At 50.2% G+C, this 19,759-nt stretch overlaps 8 protein-coding genes across 8 annotated transcripts; 5 read left to right on the top strand and 3 right to left on the bottom strand.

The window, feature by feature from the left end:
* Nucleotides 1–2,681: 2,681 nt before the first annotated feature.
* Nucleotides 2,682–3,966, bottom strand: MIND_01202600 (TPT domain-containing protein; the record flags this gene model as incomplete). Its single annotated transcript, XM_037368534.1, has 5 exons — nucleotides 2,682–2,939; nucleotides 2,992–3,477; nucleotides 3,522–3,731; nucleotides 3,782–3,841; nucleotides 3,892–3,966. The coding sequence occupies 5 exons, from the start codon at nucleotides 3,964–3,966 to the stop codon at nucleotides 2,682–2,684; spliced, it is 1,089 nt and encodes a 362-aa protein (XP_037215460.1).
* A 470-nt stretch (nucleotides 3,967–4,436) lies between these two features.
* On the top strand, nucleotides 4,437–6,099 carry MIND_01202500 (RNA lariat debranching enzyme; the record flags this gene model as incomplete). Its single annotated transcript, XM_037368533.1, has 8 exons — nucleotides 4,437–4,486; nucleotides 4,541–4,712; nucleotides 4,761–4,918; nucleotides 4,975–5,099; nucleotides 5,151–5,236; nucleotides 5,284–5,394; nucleotides 5,443–5,935; nucleotides 5,984–6,099. 8 exons carry the CDS (start codon nucleotides 4,437–4,439, stop codon nucleotides 6,097–6,099), a joined length of 1,311 nt encoding a protein of 436 aa, XP_037215459.1.
* A 310-nt stretch (nucleotides 6,100–6,409) lies between these two features.
* MIND_01202400 (uncharacterized protein) lies at nucleotides 6,410–7,369 on the top strand (the record flags this gene model as incomplete). Its single annotated transcript, XM_037368532.1, has 2 exons — nucleotides 6,410–6,835; nucleotides 6,887–7,369. The coding sequence occupies 2 exons, from the start codon at nucleotides 6,410–6,412 to the stop codon at nucleotides 7,367–7,369; spliced, it is 909 nt and encodes a 302-aa protein (XP_037215458.1).
* Nucleotides 7,370–7,679: 310 nt separating this feature from the next.
* MIND_01202300 (Set domain-containing protein 5) lies at nucleotides 7,680–9,167 on the top strand (the record flags this gene model as incomplete). The annotated part of the gene is made up of 7 exons (XM_037368531.1): nucleotides 7,680–7,958; nucleotides 8,004–8,058; nucleotides 8,106–8,520; nucleotides 8,569–8,708; nucleotides 8,754–8,883; nucleotides 8,933–9,005; nucleotides 9,057–9,167. 7 exons carry the CDS (start codon nucleotides 7,680–7,682, stop codon nucleotides 9,165–9,167), a joined length of 1,203 nt encoding a protein of 400 aa, XP_037215457.1.
* Nucleotides 9,168–9,361: 194 nt separating this feature from the next.
* On the top strand, nucleotides 9,362–11,306 carry MIND_01202200 (uncharacterized protein; the record flags this gene model as incomplete). Its single annotated transcript, XM_037368530.1, has 3 exons — nucleotides 9,362–9,942; nucleotides 9,991–10,341; nucleotides 10,391–11,306. The coding sequence occupies 3 exons, from the start codon at nucleotides 9,362–9,364 to the stop codon at nucleotides 11,304–11,306; spliced, it is 1,848 nt and encodes a 615-aa protein (XP_037215456.1).
* Nucleotides 11,307–11,327: 21 nt separating this feature from the next.
* Nucleotides 11,328–12,665, bottom strand: MIND_01202100 (uncharacterized protein; the record flags this gene model as incomplete). Its single annotated transcript, XM_037368529.1, has 5 exons — nucleotides 11,328–11,462; nucleotides 11,507–11,682; nucleotides 11,728–12,025; nucleotides 12,073–12,598; nucleotides 12,649–12,665. 5 exons carry the CDS (start codon nucleotides 12,663–12,665, stop codon nucleotides 11,328–11,330), a joined length of 1,152 nt encoding a protein of 383 aa, XP_037215455.1.
* A 1,991-nt stretch (nucleotides 12,666–14,656) lies between these two features.
* Nucleotides 14,657–15,638, top strand: MIND_01202000 (uncharacterized protein; the record flags this gene model as incomplete). The annotated part of the gene is made up of 2 exons (XM_037368528.1): nucleotides 14,657–15,112; nucleotides 15,159–15,638. The coding sequence occupies 2 exons, from the start codon at nucleotides 14,657–14,659 to the stop codon at nucleotides 15,636–15,638; spliced, it is 936 nt and encodes a 311-aa protein (XP_037215454.1).
* A 54-nt stretch (nucleotides 15,639–15,692) lies between these two features.
* MIND_01201900 (DSBA domain-containing protein) lies at nucleotides 15,693–16,559 on the bottom strand (the record flags this gene model as incomplete). Its single annotated transcript, XM_037368527.1, has 4 exons — nucleotides 15,693–15,800; nucleotides 15,849–16,156; nucleotides 16,204–16,439; nucleotides 16,498–16,559. 4 exons carry the CDS (start codon nucleotides 16,557–16,559, stop codon nucleotides 15,693–15,695), a joined length of 714 nt encoding a protein of 237 aa, XP_037215453.1.
* Nucleotides 16,560–19,759: the final 3,200 nt, after the last annotated feature.

Raw genomic sequence — 19,759 nt, 5'->3', positions numbered from 1 at the left:
TGTGGCATGCGCTGATAAGCCGCAGTCTGGGACAGACCAGGAAACGACTATTTTTGTCGATTTTGTTGCTCAGCGCACGTCTCAGAGTTGACATGAGTCCCGAATGGTCAGCTAGGGAATTACCTGCACAAGAACCAGTTAAACTCCAGTCAAAATCTATCAAATCGCTCTCAGTGATTCCAAAATCTTGACTAGGAAAAGTTCGCAGAGCCCGTTCTATGCTAGAATCTATCCAATTCTATGCAAAATACCCAAAGGGAGTGTATTCTAAAAGGCATATTCGGTTTGGCGCTCAGTGGAGACTCGAGATCGACTTCTCCTAGATAAGGGACACCCCTATCTCTGTTGGTATCGACGACTGACATCATTGGAACGTGGTTTCGGATCATGCTGGAGGATCGAGAGTGCCAAGGGACGGTTAAACGGCGAAAACCTACTCAATTGATTGGGGCCTGGACCTGTGATCAACGGCGACTCTAAAACACTGTCGAGGAACAGATCATCTGAACATTGGAAATGCGCCAGGAGAGTTGGGACAACCACCGCTGAGGCCATATGCACAAGATACGAGTTATGGGTGTCAATCGAAAGCTGGGAAGCAGAGCTATCCACTTATCATACTCAAGATCGAGGGATTCTTCACAGGACAAACTAGATGGTCGCGAACATGGAAGATTTACACAGGTCATTGACTCCAATACACGCGATACCAGTCATCTGGACCTGGATTTTCGACTCTGGGCCGTATGGCGAAACGATACCTATACAATTATGCACATGGATGACTTTCCTTACTCGAGATTTTCCCTGATTCTATCAATTTCTGTTTAGTATTTATATCTCTGTTTTGTATTTGGCAGGTTCACGGATTGCCCCGCTCTACTAGGTGCATCTGGGGATCTAGCTCGTCAATCTATCTTGCTAGCTCTTTCGAAATAGTATCATCGCGTCGGAAGGATTATTGGTTGAGGGTTTCGGTTGCTGAATACAAGAGTTCCGGTTGCTGTTTATATCTACCCTACAACCTTACACATCTGTGCCAAGGCTCTGTTCACAGGGGCCTGTACTCGCACAAGGAGTTGACGATTTTTGGGTTTTTATGACTTTTCCTACTCGACATTATACATCTTTCTCTCTACGACAAGTGGAGTTTTGGTTGTTTTTGTTGGTTTGGTTAGTTAGAGAGCTTATTTGCTGTCCCCACTCCGCACTCATCAGCGCTTAGCTGCACAAGCCTGGGACGAAGTCACGGCTCAGACCATCGCACACTGCTGGATCAAGGCCGGCATTCTCCCCAAATCTCTTCTTCCCCCCCAACTCCTCGACTACCACTGCCAACAACCCTGTTGCTGCTGCCGAGGCTGACCTTGAGCAGCAGCTTGATGGTCTTGAATCACATCGGGTCTTGCAGCGCAACAACCGGCTGCCAATTGAGGCTTTGCTCAATCCAGTTGAAGAGAATATTCTCACTGGCGCTGCCACGGTTGACGAGATCGTCAGGGCAGTTGTTGACGCACAGACATCTCAAGAGATGGCAGATATGGTTGGTGGAGACGATGATGCAGACGACGATGCAGAATTTAGGCCAGCACCAACACGTCGCGAAGCCCTTGAGGCTGTGTCGTTGCTGCAACGCTTTTCCGCCACAATTGGGGATGAGTATGCACGCAAAATGGAGCGTGTTCTTGCTCTGTTTGGTCGTCAAACCCAGCTGGAGGCAATGTCCTCTATGCAGAGCTCGGAAATCACTGATTACTTCTCTAGAACAGTATAGTACACTTCTACTTAGGGTAGCATACCGTAGACAGCTATAGAAATTGATTTTTATTAAATTTTTTACTTGTCCCTCAAAAGGCATGACCCCCCAGAAGTCATAACTCGGTGCTTCCACCAAAAGGTATGACTTTAGAGGGGTTCGACTGTACTATGTAGGTAAATAATTAGGGGAGATATAGTATTGCTTATAAAAGGATTATACAATCAATGGAAAATTTAGTTCTGGCCAAGTAAAGATATGATTTGGCAAATTATATCTTTACCTTCTGGACCATATTATATTATATCTGGCCAATATATTCATATTTTGACCCAGATTTTTCTGTCATTTTGAACCAAGTCAAACATAGACAACCCAGGTGAGCTTTGGTGCACCATTGCTTCTTCAGTAGGTAACCTGTTGTGAATAAAGCTTTTGTCTATAGCTTGGAGCACTTGACTGTTAAGTCTTGGTTACAATCCACTGGGGCTGTATGCACCAGTGGCCTACATTATATACTACATTGGAAACTACTAGAAGATCTACAAGGTAAGAGAAATGCTCAGTCAGCCCTTAGTCAGCCCATCGGGCACTTCGGGCTTACATTCTCAACATAACCTACTTGAAACAAATAAGTCAGGAGTTCATCTTTAAAATTCTTTATGTAAGATCCCATCAGCAATTGTCTTGGTGTACTACTAGTATTTCAAGGGCTGAAATATATTTGTAATATGCATTATAGCATATCATATTATGTATCATATTGTTCAGCAAAATGCATTCCAAAGACCATCTGATGCCAGTGGGTGTGCTAGGACTGGAATATCACTTGAGTTGTTGGTGTTGTCTGCTTGGGTTTCATGGTCGGTGACTATATACTAGACAGTTATGCAAGCTTAAGGACAAAGCCAATGCGGAAGTGGGACTATCTAATCTTCATCTCAGTCAAGTCCTTTTCTATATCATCGTCCTCTTCGTCATCTGTCTCGCCAGTCTGCTTCTCAACATCATCTAGGGTCGGAACTGCTTCGTAAGATGGCTGCTGCGGGTGTGGGCGTATTTGGGCCCATGTGTAGAATATTGTCCCCGCGGTAATGAGGAGGATGCCGGTCGCACGAGACACATCAAGCAGGTCCCCAAAAAACAGGACGCCAATCAGAGTTTGAATGACGGTTTTGGCGGCCTGAAGTGAGTAGATGAGCGGCTTTGCGGGATCAACGAGACGTCAGACATACCGCGGAGAACATGTGCGATGTCGGGTTGGTCACCTTGATCGAGAGAATGTTCGCCAGGCTCAAGAGGAATCCGAAAATGCCGGTGACGCCACACCCGACGACGAAAGTGGTCCACTCTTGCTCGGGGTTGGCTATTCGTTGCTGGAACACAGCGATTTCCCCGTTGCAGATTATGAGCGGCAGGGTCATGGTTGCCATCCCAAGGTTTCCCCAGTAAGAGATGACGAAAACAGAGTGCTTCATTGTGGTGGTCGCGACCTTGCTCATGACAGTGTAGATCGCGAGAACGAGGCATGAGATGAGACCATAGAAGACTGCTCGGAGCGCCTCTGGATCAATGGCATACGAAGAGAATGATTCTGCGGAACCCACGATGAAACCAATGGTGACGACAACGGTTGCAGCGATGACCGTCTTGGCTGGGAAAGATCGGGTGACCAGCGACGATACCAGTATTGTGAACGGGAGGAGAAGTCCACGTGTAATCTGCAGGCCGGTCAGGGCGGAAAGCTGGGCTGTTGGAAACCGACTTGGAAGAATGTGGCGTCAACCTTGGCTAAACAAAGTGTGTTGAACACCAAGCCGATGAATCCGACACACAGAAGGGGTATGAGCTTTGTGGCGGTCGCACGATCTAGCACAGGCAGCTCCAGTCGGAAGCGTATTATTCGGTGCAGCGGGGAGTCGGAGATGAGGACGAGCGCGCGTAATAGAAGGACTGCTATGCAAAATTGGATGCACTGCAACCAAATTGTTGGTGAGCTACCGGACCTAGTGAGAAGAAACAAACCAGGAAGGTAAACGGAAGGTCAGGCGTTTGGTTGAGGACGGCCTTGTTTACCAAGACCATCTATGGAACGAGTTACGAATGAATATACGCCCCATAACACCTGCACTTACAACCAACGCAGCGACAATGTAAAAACATACTACGGCGACCACCTTGGGTGAGAATGCCTCTAGTTGATTGGGCATGGATGCAGAAAGGAAAGAGTCGGGAGTGAGGGCGGGTCTCCTAATTAGCCTTGACAAAATTCGCGGAAGTTTGTTTCACCACGGAAGATGGACTTGACCCTCAGACATTTCGACTCGGAGAGAATTAGGACTATATTAATGGACGTCGGCTCTTGCCACTTGAGAGGATGGTGCATCGACTCGGACTTGAATCACTTGATATCGGCATTATTTGAAGGCTTCCGGATTCTTCTTGAACGACGCAAGTCGATAGCCCAAGGACTCGGACTGAGTATGATACAATCGCGGCATGTTAGATGCCCCGGCAAGAGTTGCAGAACAAAATGCTGCACATTGTCCCAACTTCATATACTTAATGGAGGGGAGGAAAAGGTTGTCAGATAACGTCACTCACGTGTCGAGAATACCAACTTGTCCGACCCGACAATGTCTAACTTGTCCATCTAGTCAACTCTTGCTTATTTACTTTCATGGGCGCTGAAAGCACAGGTTACCACAGGGCGGGGCCGAGATTTGCACGGTTTGTCACGGTTTGCCTCTGACTCACAATGAGTGCAGTCCACCGAATATTTAGCTCGGTGCGGATGTTCCACAACCACCCCACAAGAAACATGCGTGTCGCGGTTGTCGGCTGCTCTCATGGCCACCTCGACCAGATCTACCAGTCGATCCACCGAATCAACAAAGAAGCAAAGAGGGCCGGGGAAAAACCTGTCGAACTTCTCTTATGCTGCGGCGACTTCCAGGTCATTTGGATGAATAATATCCAGCATGCAAAACTAACTTGATTCCAGGCCAATCGATGCAACGCGGATTTGTGCACGATGAAAGCACCCCCTAAATTCCGTCTGATGAACGATTTCCACAATTATTATGCGGGGCGGAAGAGAGCGCCAGTGCTCACCATTGTCATTGGAGGCAACCACGAAGCTATGGGACATATGTGGGAATGGTGCGTTTCTCTGATTAGCGCCACTACCTTGAGACTTACGCGAATGGTCCTACAAGTTATCACGGTGCATGGCTTGCTCCCAGGATATACTACCTCGGCGCAGCGGGTTGTGTCCTGGTCGACGGCTGGCTCCGAGTTGCTGGCGCGAGTGGGATATGGCATGCCAGCGATTGGAAGAAAGGTCAGCTTCATGGTAACTGAGTTAGTATTACGACTGAAGTACTTGCCATAGGACATTTCGAACGAATACCATACATTCCATCAACTCTTGCATCGGCCTACCACGTTCGCCAATATGACATTACTCGGCTTATGAATGTAGGGATCTGTTGACTGAAACAATTCCTTGTACTCATTCCCTCCAGCTACGAGGCCCTTCCGTGGACATTTTCATGTCACACGATTGGCCAAATGGAATAGAGAAACATGGCGATACCCAAACTCTGCTACGTGATAACCCGAGGTTCAAAACTTCGGTTAGTGGAGGTCCAGTGTGAGAGAGGCATCTTCTCATCTCCCTATAGGTTATGAGTAATACCCTTGGCTCTCCCCCATTGGAAACTCTTCTAAAAAAGCTTCGACCTCGGCGTTGGGTATCTGGCCACATGCACATCCGGTTCACTGCCAGCGTTCCGCATGGCAAACAACCAGAAGCCAACGAGTACACCCACTTCCTTGCGCTTGACAAACCAGGTGAAGGAAGGCCATTTATTGAGGTTATCGATGTTCCAACACCAGAAACACACGCCAACTCGGGCTCTGAAGGTCCACAGCTTTTCTTTGATCCTCACTGGCTGGCTGTTGTCCGTGCTTTTGCCTCCTATCTTCCACTGCAAGAGCAAGCGACACAACTCCCGTCGCCGACTTTGGTTCCACAGCTTCTCGAAGACGCATTGCAATGGGTGCGAGCAAATGTGGGAGAGGACGGAGTCAAAATTGTCGATGATGTCCAAGTATTCCAGCACACTGCGCCACCGACAAGGAGCGCGAATGCGAATGAAATTACGAACGAGAGACGTCTGTCATCTCAATCATTGTCTTTCTCGATAACTGAACCACTTCCAGCACGGGCGTATTCGAATCCGCAAACACAGGCTTTCTGTGATATGTTGGGCATTACAAACGTCATCGGTGAAGAAACCAATAGTGTCCTTGATCGTCCCAAGGAGCAGAGTGGCTGAGATATGTGAGCGGCGAATGCGACCATGGTACTAGAATAATCCCAACTCATTGCCATCATACCGAGGCGACTTCTGTCAAAAGCCTGACTGAGTGGGATGATTGTACAGTAAGACTTCACACAGCAGCATTGAAAGCTGATTTTTCGCTGAATTCCTTTAGTGCACGTGCATATAAGTACGCCGTAAGTAAAACTGGGAAGATTGAATGTCCAATCAGAAGAGATGAACAGCAGTTCTGCTGTATCTCACCCAAGTGAATTTGGCTGGGCATATTTAACGCGCAACACATCCACAGAGCTCAATACTTTCGATGTTCCATCTTCGGGTCCTTGCCGCAGCACTCTTGGCCACCAACGTCTTGGGTCTGAGTCCGGTTGGCCATACTCCCACCGGCCAACCAATCTTCCGCGGCCCGCCAGGCTCGACTGTCGTGCAATCTGGCCGAGATATGAAAGTCTTCACACCCAATGGGACCGTCATTCATGTCTTCGAAGATGTCGTGCGCAGTCAATCCAAACAAACCCCGAGGTGGATTCCACGACAGGAGTTGAGCACGACGGAGGCCTTTGTTACACTAACCACATCCGATGCATTGGCATTCCAAACATTCAACGTCTCATTCGTCGTGCCTCCGGAGCCAGCAACATTTGAAAGCCAGATCATCTACTTCAGCACTGGCCTACAGCTCTTAGACGACACGGGAGAACCGCAACAGTCCCTTGTAGTTGCACTCCAGGTCAGTCTTGTCAAATTTTTCAACGCCTTCATCTGTTGAGTCTCATTGCAGTACGGAGCTAGCGTCATCGACGGTGGGCCTTTCTGGACGGCTGTTGTGCTGTTGCAATTCCTTCCAAGCGGAGGGTTCTTTGAGTCCTTCGATCCAAATGCCAACCCCGCCGTAAATGCTGGAGACCGACTTTCAATAACAATCAGGAACTACCCAAACGGTCCACAATTCCCTGATTCCCCCGAGACTTACTATTTTATCGCCGCTCTGAATAACCGCCCTGACATATTGAGCTTCGGCGTTGGCTGGGAGATGTTACCGCAGAAAGTGGCGCTGGGTGTATCGGAGGAGGGAGCATTTCAGCCAAGTGACTACCCAAGAGGTTCCTTGGTTTTCGAAGATGTCAGTGTCAACTTTACCACGGGCTTCCCCGCGGTGACATGGAATATCGAGCAGAATTCTGGGACAGATGTTTCGATGAAGATCGACAAGGACGGGTCAAGGAATGCGCAAGTTAGCATCGTTTTTCCAGACGACCTATGAGTTGCAGTTTGGCATTAGATAAGTAGCCCGAGACTGTGTAGCGCCATTTGGCGAAATTCTGCTCAAACGAGTACTTTTGGCTGTCGTAGACTGATGCTGCCTTCAAAACGGCTCGTGCGACTGGACAAATTATGTAATGAACTCTCAACACGAACCACCACAAGCAACATGTCCTTTCTCATTCACCAACCATGTTCACGATCCCCAATGCCAATGGCCTGCAATATCGGATCTCGCCAAGCGGACTTGTCGCCTCCGATCTTTGTGACACGGTAACCAATTCAACCTAGCTTGCCTTCGTCTCTTCATCATGGGCAACAAAACAAAATCCTCGCCGAAACGGACCGCGGGCGTGTCGTGGCGGGCGCTGTCGCTGGCGGCGCTGGCTGGTGCTGCGCTGTCAACACTAGCGACGCGTCCTACTTTCCAGTCATTCATTGTCAGTCGTCTCCCAGTTCTCAGCCAAAAGCCCACTGTTCTGGACCCCAACACATACGACTACGAGGGCATTATGGCGGACAAGAAGATTTTTGAAGTGGTTGCGTTGCCGGGCAAGGGGAAAGGCGCCATTGCCGTTCGGGATATCAAGGTAACATCCACTCCAAAATAAGCGTGTTCGCTCAAGCTAGGGCAGCGCGGCGAGCTAATACTCCGCGAAAAGCCGCTGGTTATTGCGCCAAACGACGACAGTGTGTGGTTCATTCGTTTCTGTCGAGTCTTTCTAACAACTCGCCAGCCCCACGCGATTGGGTGCAAGAACTCTTCTACAACTGGACTTTCTCCCCTTCCAAGCGCGACACGCTCTTCAACCTCACACATAGCAATCTTTGGCCGGACGATGACCCCGAGACCGGCGAGCCCCTCGACTTCAATCTCGACCCAGCCACACAAAATCCAGACGAGCGTTTCTGGCTCACGCAAGGCATCCTCAATAACAACGTCGCCGCCATGACAGTCGATGGGGAGCCATTCCGGGGTCTGTTCCCGCGCTTCGCAAGAGTCAATCATGTGTGCCCAGGTGCGAATAATGTGCACTATTGGTGGCGGGAGGTCGACCATGAACTACGCATATATGCGGTGAAGGACATCAAGAAAGGCACGGAGTTGGGGCATTCGTATCTGGGCCAGGTGGGGCCCAAGTCGGCTAGAATGTGCGTTTAATATTTTTTTTCTCCTTTCTGTGTCATCTGATCATGTAGACAACATCTCGAGGAGACATATGGCTTCACCTGCACGTGCAAGTTTTGCACCCTCAACGAGGAGGACACAAAGCAGAGGGATGAATGGGCGGGGGAGTGGCATGCGTTAGTGGACGACTTTGACACCAATTTGGCCAACGGTGTGTTGACTGCTTAACCCCAGGTTTCTTCCTCATTCCTTCCAGGCACACTTCCTGGGCAAGACGCTGTCCGAATGGTCCGTGCGATGTGGAAGCTCGCGCTCAAGCTGGAATATACCACTGAGCGGGCACGGTTTTCGGAAGAGGCAGGGCTGGTGGCGCTTGCGCATGGAGAGTGCGTTTCCCCTCGTCTGTTTTTGTTTTCTATGCTAACTTGTTGTCAGCGCGAAATCGGCTGTTCAGTGGCTGAAGTTGGCAGACAAGTACTACACGATCGAAGTCGGCGCTGATTCCGTCGTATGCTTTCGATCCAACTCTGTTTTAGGATGCTGATTTGTGTATTAATAGGATGCGGAGCGTGTGAGGGAACTGCACCACAACCCCACCAAAGCAGATAACTTTGCCTCGAAGGAACGCCTCACGCTAGAGGGGCCGGATAAGGCGTGGTTTGATAGCTAAAGTCGATGATCTCCAGCTATAGTTCTAGATATTTATTCCTCTGCCAAGTTTTCCTTGCTCCCCGAGCAGGGATGAACCTCACTCTATTTGTATTTCATCACGCAGCTTCGGCGCTGGCGCTGTGGTTGCCATGTTCACCCCTGAAGGTTTCACATAACCAACACCACCACGGCATTCTTGACTCTAACCACAAGATGGTGCATCCCAACCAACTTGAACCCATCCTCAACTTGGACGTTTTCTCGAATATTCTTGCTTACATCTCTTGCCGGCGGACGATTCAACTGATTTTGGAAGCGTTTCCGATAACAAATCCGCTTTTTTCGGCCGTGCTTATCCGACGATTCGAGTTGCCCCTGTACGTGGACACCTATAGCAAGGAGGCCACAAAGTCTTCCAGGGAGCTATTGGAGTGCTTCCTCCACAAGAACTCTGACCGGTTTCCCTCTGTTCGCCACCTCTCCATTGCATTCGAGGCGGAGTCGGACAACGTGAATCTCTCAATGGCGGACGACTTTACGGTCGATGCCTGGTCCATTCACGAGACTTTGCCAGGTCTAGTGCGGGCATCTTCTCGTCTTCACACCTTGAATTATTTCAGCTTCCCGGGTCTTGCATTAAACCCGGCCGTCATTCGCAGCCTAACTGATCTAAACTGTCTCCAAACGGTTACCATCGACTGCTCGCTCTCTTCGAGCATGGACAATGGCTCCGGGGGCAGACATTATGCGTGGCAAGGAGAGCTCGCCTCAGAATACGACGGTGAGATATGGGAGTCCGTGCTTGTTTTACGCACTCAGCATAGTTGCTGACTTGGTTGAAGCTTAGGGCCATTCGCCTCGACGGTAGGGCGAAGGCTTACCACGTTAGAGCTGCGTCATGTGAACCTCACCTTCTACAAGACGATGGTCGCACAATACGATACGTTTTCGACATATCATCGGTTAAAACACTTGAAGATGGATATAACGGCTGGCGTATGGGACTGGCGTGGCGGTGGCCCGCCAGTGCAAGGCGCTTCCCCAGACTTCAGGTTTCAGCATCTTGGCTTTCCCGCTGTAACGACGTTGGAGCTAGATGTGGGCGACTTGACTCTCTCCCGAGCCACTTATGGACCGTTGAAGATGGTTTCTTGTGATAAGTTGACGGAACTGAGAATCCTCGTTAGATATAGGTGCCTTTTTGCGTCTGCTGCCAACTCTTATGATTGATACTTATCCAAGTTTGCCCTTTGACGGCCAAACTGCAGTATGGCATGTAATTGGACTCTTCGAAACTTTGACACCACAGATGATCCCAGCTCTCCGCCTCCTCGAGATCAAAGACAACGCTTGGAACGAACGCTACTATTGGAATGACGCATCAACTTCGCGTCGTGGACGGGGTTCCGAGCAAGTGTTTCGCAAGCCCGGTCGCGAATATCCTGGCATTGTCTCGGGTTTCCTTTCGGGCGCTCAAACTGGGGATTTGGCCAACCTCACACATTTATGGGTGGACGAACGAGTCCTGTGTCAGCCTGGACGAACTGTCCCCGACGTTTTCACCTCCACTGCCCCGAACGACATTGCTTGGGTTTCCGCGCTGGAAACGGCTTTTCGTCGACTGAGTAGTGTGCGGGTCGGGTTTGGTCCATTGCAAGACGAGTCCATCAAGCTTGTCACTGGGCTCTGCGACCCCGCGAAGCTCGTCGAATTCGGGTTCGAGTGGAATTGGGAGGCATTTGAGCGAAACGCTAGCCTGTCGCCGAAACTGCTTACTTGCTTGTCAACCTTCCCCCATCTTAAGTCTGTCCACTTCCTCTTCCCCCGACCGATCGTCTACGACAAGAAACGACCCGCGCTCCCATACCCACCAGAAAATCCACACACTCTCGCCGACGTTGCTGCCATATTCGAGACCAACCTCAATGTCGCCCGCGTTGGCGTGGGGAACTCGATACTCTGGGAACGTTACTTGCCAAGCCCACTTCTGGTTAGTGATGGCAAGAATGGTCCAGAGTTTAGTGTGCCGCGATTCTTCAAGGCGGGGTACCAGTTCTGCAAGGAGCAGGCAAATGCAGATAACTACGAGCCACTTCGCCCGGAATACACAGAGGAAATCGGACAGTTGCGAGACATTCTGAAGCGCGTTCTGGTTTGAGGGTGGTACATGTCTAAATGTCTATTGACCTAATGCATACGTGTCGAAGAATGGGATGATGTTGGCCGTAGTTGCGTTGAACGTGGCAACGCCGCCGTCGAGACCTTCCGTCCCCGGCCAAGAATGCCCAAGCCCATCGACAGTGAAACCGTTCACCTGCTAACCTTGAGCTTTAACTCCATTGCTCGATTAACACTAACCTGAGCATTGCATAGGAATGCCTTCAGCGTCGTGTCCGGATGAGGATGGGAGACCGCAGGCTTCTTGTTGAGTTTGACGGCGGCAAGCTTGACCGCTGCCCCGACTTTGGAGGGAGACCCACATCCGTTCCGTTCCGCCCATGCTTCACGAAACTGGGTTATGTTTGGTGTTGCGTCTGGTTATTTGAGGTTATTTCCCAAGATAGAATGAAACAACACACATTCAATCCTCCCTTGTCTATCTGACTCCTGCCCTCCAAATGGAATAATCCGGTCGGAAAGACCATGGAAATTGATGAGTGGGACCGCTCTTCCTGGCGCACAGTCTGCTGGATTCGCACCGGCGTAAAGAGCCGGAGACACTGGTGCAAATGCAGCAAAGAGCCCCGCTGTCTCTGGAGTACACGCCAACAGATTGGTGAATCCACCCCCGTTGCTCTTTCCCGACGCGTAGAACCGATTCGAGTCCAAACACAGGTTTTCCGAAAGATGACTGACGAGCGCTTGAGTAAACGCAACCTGTGAAGCGTGAGCGACTGTTTTGGGCAACGAAATGGAAATCTCACATCGTCAACCCCTGGTGGCGAATACGGCGCTCCTTGCCATGCCCTGATGCTCTCATCGCCATTCTTGCCTGGCCCAAACTGACCCTGAGGGTAAACAGCGACGATTCCCTTCCCGTTGATTCGAATTCCAGATCCTGATAAGCCGGTAATCCGTTCTTGCTTCTTTGCATTGCTCTTGAAGCCATGAAACGATACAACGAGCGCATGGGGCACTGCGAGGTCGTATGCAGCTGGCAGGTGGACGAGGAATGAGCGGTTTCCACCAAGCTCGGGTGAGAGGGCGAGTGTTATGTTGGCATGGTTGGTGGAAGAAAACTGGGCGAGAAAGTCGGCCGCTGTTGACGAAGAGCAGCCTGCGGTCTCGTTTGCTGGTGCAGTCGATGGGATCGGGTTTACAGCGGCCGAATCTGCTCGTGAAAAGCGATATGAGGTGGGAAGGCCGCTAACTGTCGAAAGAAGGGCGAGGAGAATGAATGTGAGCGACATTTTGAATGGCAAATCGTCGGCGCCAGGCAGGACGAGGGCACTAAGGACCAGCCTTGGTGAGTGAAGAGAAGAAGAAAGGTTGGTTCTTACGCTATCTGGTCGCACATGGCGTTGTGTTGGTTGCAACGCCGCCGAAATGCGGGCCATACAATGATCCTCCCCCCGAGTCCCTTGGTGAACTCACGAAGGGACTAAAGCACAAGACCATGGTGGGAGAACGCAGCACTCGGAGTCTCGGAGGGCACGATAGGAAGTTAAAGATGGCTAGGTGTTGATGCCAAGCCCAACTCTGTTTCAGCTCAGCGCGGGGCTCGCAAATATAGTGAAGAAGAAGCTACTTCCATTAAGCAGTGGACAACAAAACAGACAAATGACCCGTATGTAGAACTATTTGATTACCAGCTATCTAACAAGCAGATAGCGCGCTTCCCGACCATGACGGTGCTCCGTTATTTCCCAATTGCTCTGCGTACCGAAGCCAAAATTGGGACCACGAGAAGGTGGTCCGTCGTTCGGGCGTCATCGACGAGAATTCGCCTCGGCGAAAGAAAGTGTTGTATTACTTGTGGTCCACTTGAATTGCCTGTTTTCGCACGCAGCTTGCGCCGGCTACGACAGGCCAGGGCCAAAGATGCAACTTCTGTGCCGGTGCAGGCAAAGTGCTCATCACGGAGATCAGCAGTCGGGAGACGCTATCGCCAGTTGGACCTGTGGCTCATCTAGATGCGGGTCAGGTCGGGGAGCAGTCGAAACAGGCGGGAACAGTACTTACAATATAGGATATGTCAGCACAGTCTCCGTATCCGAGTTCAAGAAGGTGCGGGAAGTTGGATCGTGAGGCAGTGGGCTACTCAGATGTACATCTGGATTGTGATCCTGAGGCCCAGTGAGGGTGAATGAGGAGAAACAAAGTGTAGTGACAGTGTCACTTTTCGGTTGTGATTCCGGCTTGCTTTTTAAGATCGACTCGGATGTTTCGAACCTGCAGAATGTTGCCTGGAGCTATGTGAGTCAAACAAGCCCTATGAAAAGGTAGGTCCACAGGGGTCAATGGTGTGTTTGAGTGAATCAACCAAGGAATCAGCTCATGTTGGTTCAAGGCCATGATGAATGGGTATTAGTAAGCTCCGAGTGGCACGTGCCGTTTGCATGACAAGCATCAACTTCAAGTTCAGCCACACTTCCGTGTCGTGTTGAGACTCGAAGACATCTCGTTGAACGGCTGAGCCAGTACATCACATATTTATAGTATGTGTGTCTTCTGAACGTATTTTTAGACATTGAACCAGCTGACTACATATGTCTATCTCAGTGTTGGAGCTGCAGCTAGCTGCAGGAATCAATCGGATGCATCAAAACCAAGCTCGGCGACGAAGGGAATGCGATATGTACTTGGGCTTGTCACTCAGGTGAAATTTTCCGTTCGAGCCGACGACGACGAAACACTTTTCTCGAAATCAGCAGAAAGCGACTCCAAGTCTCCAACGCCGTAGCACCTTCAAGTTTCTCGTACTCGAACATTCATACCCTTGCCGACTGCATCCAGTCATTTTGCAACAAAAGATCACGCCCGATGACAATTTCCAGTCGATGCTGACCTGAAGTGACTTGTTGGTGACTGGACCTCGAGCCCCCATCTTCAGGCCCATGGAAAATGAAGCATTGAAGCCAATGATGATTTGTGGTGACAAAGTAGGGTTGCGAGCACAAAGGATGACTCATATTGACTCAAATAATCGAACCGTGGCCTGGGTTCCGAGCACAGAAGGGAGTAATTCACTCCAGAAATCTCGGGCTTTGTAGATCATTACTTATATTGATCTAGGAATATGTTTGCTTGTCAATTGGACGCTGAATCGGAACCATCTGGTCCCGAGGCGGGGAATCGGGTTATAAGCACATTCTCCATACCATTCAATCCCACGACGGCTCCTCAATACCGTGCAGCTGCACGCTTATCAGAATCCACGGAGCTGAAGATGCTGGAAAGTGCTGTAACTTGTCGAAGACTCGCGGGCGACTCGGGGCAAGTACATTCGGCAAGTCAAAATGCCCGCCGAAAACACAATTTCTCAAGAGCATTTCAACCAGACTCAGCATGCGCAGTGGACACGATATGTCGCCCCTTCTCCATATCATCATAACTGCCCTCTTCGCGCAAACTGCTCTGGGTCTCGTACCAGCGGGCTACACACCCAATGGCAAACCGATCTTCCAAGCACCTCCCGGGAGCTCTATTCAACAATCTGGGAAAGATTTCGATGTCTTTGCACCAAATGGGACCCTCATACACGTTTTCGAAGGCGCTCACACTGGCAAGACTCGGGCCCAGGGCTCGAATTTAGCCCTTACTCGTCGTGGGGACTATAGTCTGACTGAGGCATTAACCATTGTCAATTCGTCTGACATCATCCAGTCTTTCGATACATCGTTTATCGTTCCTCCGGAGCCTGCGGCGTTCAATAGCCAGCTATTCTTTTTTGGTGCTGGCATTGGCCTATTCAATGAACACGACAGCAATACCTTGTTCCCCCTGCTGCAAGTTGGACTTCAGGTCTGTATTCTTCTGCGTCCAAGCAAGATGTTGACAATGACCCCAGTATGGTGGCACAACACGGCAGGGTGGCTCCTTCTGGACAGCGGTGATTGTGTTGGAACAAAACGACGGTTCATTGCTGCAAATCTCATCCTCCAGCTCTAACCCAGTGGTCCGCGAAGGGGACCGCATCTCTGTCTCGATTGCCAGCGACCCAGGACATCCACAAGGCCCAACGCCATCCTTTTGGTATAGGGCTGGTTTTGGGAACACTGGTCCTGCATTTCCCTTCAATGTTGGAATTATGTGGCAGCAGCTCCCTCAGAAAGCAACGTTTAGGCTGGAGGAGTTTGGTGTTACTCTACCAAACGAATACCCCACTGGCTCCGTCACCTTTGAAGACGTAAATCTCAGTCTCACCACCGGTCACCCGTCTATTTCGTGGACAGCCAATGTCGACCCTGCGACTGATCTGACAATTGAAGTTGAGAGGGACAGTTCAGAGAATGCTCAGATCGCAATCATCTTTCCTGAGAACAGCTGAAAGCTTGACGTCGACCAGTAGTTACAAATGATGTTTCCCTACAAGAACAGAATATCAGCAAGTATCTTCTGAAGATTCGTCTGCCGCCAGTTTCTCCCCCGCCGCAATTTTGCGGAAGATCTGAAGGAAAGTCTCTTCGCCCTGAGCGCCAGAGACTGCATACTGCGGGAATATCAGAGGTTGAGATGCATCACTAGTTATCGCACAGACCTTGTTATTGAGGAGGATGAACGGTACGCCTTCAACTCCCATTCTCTTTGCGTCGGTGATATCCTTTTGAACCCCATCTCTCAACTCGTCCGTTGCCAGGAACGCCACCGCGTCCGGTTTAGAAGCAAATACGCCGGCTTGAACAGCACATTCGGCAAGGAAGTCGTGATCCCCCACGTCCTGTTCCTTCTCAAAATAGCCACCAAATAGCGCATCGATGATCAAGCGCTGCTTCTCATCTCCGCCAACCAAGAATGCTTTCTCAATGAGGCGATGTGAGTCAATAGTTTGACGAATGTTGCCCCCGTCTGCATGGTCTCATCAGTACCCAGACAACACAGCAGACAGGACGCACAAGAGAAGTTGATTCCGACGGTCTTCCCACGGGCGGCCATCTGTTTCTCCATCCTGGCAAAATTGGCAGCCCCGAATTTGGAGTCATAATGTTCGCGTTTGTTGAGTGGTTTATCGGTGGGCAGCGTCGGGTCAAGAAGAAACGGCTTGAAGCGCAATTTGAAGTCCAGCGGCAAGTTTTCTTTCTTCGCTGCGGCCATGGCCAGGTTGAGTTGTTTGTAGCCCATGTAACAGAATCTACGTTCAGCAATCATTGAGCTGGTGACTCCGCAAAGTTGAAAAGGAGGGAATTCACGGGCATATGGAGTCCGAGATTACGTGCAGCGAGAGTGGTTTGAGCGCCATAGGAGCAGCCATACTGGGGTTTGGAACAGTCCTGAAGGATCGCGCTCCATCGTAATCGAGGTTTTAAAGCAAAAATGACTGCTCAGTCAGCAGTCACGTGATAGTGGGCCACACGCCAATTTTGTGGTAAGCAAGCCGCAAGCCTCGGTTCACATACTGCTATGGAAGCTTACGAGCGTGGATAGGAAGAGCCTCTTGACTGTCTTGGTAAGATAACGATCATGATATAGCTTTGAATTTGAGCGACTGTATTACGTCTGAGTGAACCCTGAAATGAAGCGTGAATCGGACCTCAATGATAGCCCATACAGCCTCTTTCTCCACACCGACTAGAAGGAAGACAGTCAGACCACGGGCAAATGGCAGACCAAGAAGAATCGACATGGCGGGTATATAATGGACTCAGTTCGAGTAGCTCTGTCAAGTATTTAGCTAGCACACTTGGACGAAAAAGGAGCGCAAGGCACTACGGTTTTGACCATCACTTGTTGGATCCTCAGTCCACTTCTTCAATATCGAGAGCAGAATCGCTGGATGAAGAAGAGGGAACCAGGTACTTAGGCTCAATGCTCGAGCCACAACAGTACTTGTCACCCGTTCAAGGTTTGCGATCGCGACTTGTTCAAGCATAGGAGCCAGGCAGCTTGTGAGCATATGCGTGATCAGTCGAGATTCAGCGAAGAAAACAAGTGCAAGGCTAGAGCTACAACAGGGAGGTTTACATTTCAATCGGCTTGGCCCATGATATCCGCCATCGACCCACCAAAGCCTTTCGGGGCCTTGATCGTCAGTTCGGCTTGTTGACTGCAAGACCGTCAGACAACAAATGACCCCAAGGAAGATGACTTGCAGTCGCATTCGCAACAAGACCTTGCGATTTGTGGCTTGGATATCCCGACCGGCCTTTATCGCACGTGCGAATAACTCCGCCCTATAATCCGTTTGCTTTGCATAGAGAATCTTGTTCTGGCTGTCGACCCGCCCCTGGATAGAGCCCGCTTGGATCAGCTGGACAACATTCTTTTCGACCTCCTCCAGAGTCCAACCAAACGCAGCACTCATTCGATCGAGTCGAATAGATGCAAACGGGCGGAAGTAGAGGACAACCGCCCAATTGCGAATCAGATTCGTCAAGGCAGCAACATGTGGCGCGAGGTACAAGTCCAGAGAGTGTCTTGCGGAGTATCGGTTGAGAAGATCAAGCACCGTCTTGAAATTACTCGCGAGGTATGCTTCAACCAGTTCGCGGACGTATGGCTCTTGCTCGATATAGACTCCAAAAGTCGAGTTTTCCAAGATCTGGACTTTGAGAGCCGAGCGAGGAAGACTGGAAAGCGCACACAGAACACCGTATATAGCGATGTCGCCAGGCGCCACGAGCTACATCGAGAGTCAGTGTCATCCAGATTACGGAAAGAGTAAGACACGGACTCGACCCATCCAATCGCCAAAATCCTTGGCAGGACCAAGTTTGAGGAACGAATAGGCAGCTTTTTGATAGCTCCCAGAAGCAAGATTGGAGAGGGCAGTTGCGAAGTCGAGTTTTGATTGAACACGCTCTCGCTCCTCTGATATTGGTTTGCGTTTGTTCAATAATGGCGCTGCAGTAGGGGCAGAGGCACCCTCTCCGTCCTTGTTGGCATTCGCGGCAGCAGCGGATGCGGCATCTAGGGCGGCATCGGCTTTGAAAACGTATGTGGGTAGATGGGAGTAGTTCCTCTGTTCAATCAAAAGCTGCAAAAGAAGAATAAGAACCAAAGGTAGTTGAAATAAGATAGACGCGCCTCCAAGACAGAAAGACACATCTCTAGCACATGCTGACTCGTCGTGCAGAATTCGCGAGATTTCGTATAGTGTTTGAGTGCTGTGGGGTACTCGCCCACAGAACGGTAGAAGTCGCCAAGGTCACGATGCCCCATCTAAGCAATAAACAGACTGCAGGTTTATGTGAACGTGGCGAACTCACGCGGATGCTCTCTTTGATCATGTTATTGGCATATGTCTTCAGCTCGACCTCCAACTTTGACCTCTCCGCCTGGTTCTGGGCCAATGTCATTTCCACCCATTTCGTGTCAATTACCGCCAGTTCATTATGTGGTGGTAATGTTATCGAAGGATCGGCGGTCGCAGCTTGCTCATAGGCAGACACAACCTGTTGGTAGAGTGAAGGATCGCGCGACTTCTTGATGTGCGTGACGGCGAGTTGGAATGCCTCTGCTGCAATACTTGGCGCTGAAGAGATGATTTGAATGAGGCGGTCGATTACGGTTCGGCCTGGGTGTGTTTTGGAAAGGCATTGAACGCGTCGACATGAAACTCACCAGTATAATTGGAGATGTAGGACTCGAGGTCAAAGGGATGCTGCTCATCTACAACAACGACCGCTATCTTCTTCGAAGATTGGTCACTCTGCCCTGCCTCCTCTGGAATGTCGACGTCCATGGAATGGAATGAGTCTGTGTGTCACACCGTTATGGATTCAGAGTCACGCCTTTCTGCTTTCACGTTGACCTCAACAGCACCCAACTTGCCCGACACTTAGCAAATTGAATTCGATACCTCAATTAGGGCGGAGATACAATCTATTAGCAATAATACTATCCAATCAAACCAGTTCCCTAGGGAAATTTGTCTCTGTTCACCTCGATGACCATTGGCCATAGCAAATGCACGGCTGAAACCCACAGGTACATCTGAAAAGTTGAATCAGCTCTCAAAAGCCACCGGAGGCAAGAAACTCCACTTACTGGCTATGTCTATGACCTTGAACGGAATATCCCGATGAGCTGCAAGTTACTTCATCAACTTCTGGAAGGGCTCAAGACGCTCACGTACCTTTGACCGGCATACTGCTGACCTGAATACTGGCCCTGATAAGGGTTGGCCCTATACTGTGCGGGTGCTTGTGGTTCCCCACGACCGCTGCTCTGTGAATAGCCATACGGAGTTTGCTGTGTTGCACCACCCTGGTTATGGGTGGGAAAGTGCTGTCCACCGAACTGGCTGTATGGATTGCCATATTGACTGGAGCTCTGCTGGCCAGTGTAAGGCTCAGCCTGTGAGGGTCCTAACGCAACGAGTTCAATGAGCCCCGATTCTTGCCCGTACAATCCATGCTTACCTTGCGACGAATTTCTAGCTTCTTGTTCTTCTACGTCAATATATTCGCACTGAAGCCCATTGCGTATGCATCTCAGGCAGCTAATGTCGTC

This window comes from Mycena indigotica (genome assembly GCF_014461135.1).
Source record: "Mycena indigotica strain 171206Taipei chromosome Unknown Mind.scaff0011, whole genome shotgun sequence".
NCBI classification, from domain to species: domain Eukaryota; kingdom Fungi; phylum Basidiomycota; class Agaricomycetes; order Agaricales; family Mycenaceae; genus Mycena; species Mycena indigotica.
This window is presented reverse-complemented; position numbering and strand designations above follow the sequence as displayed.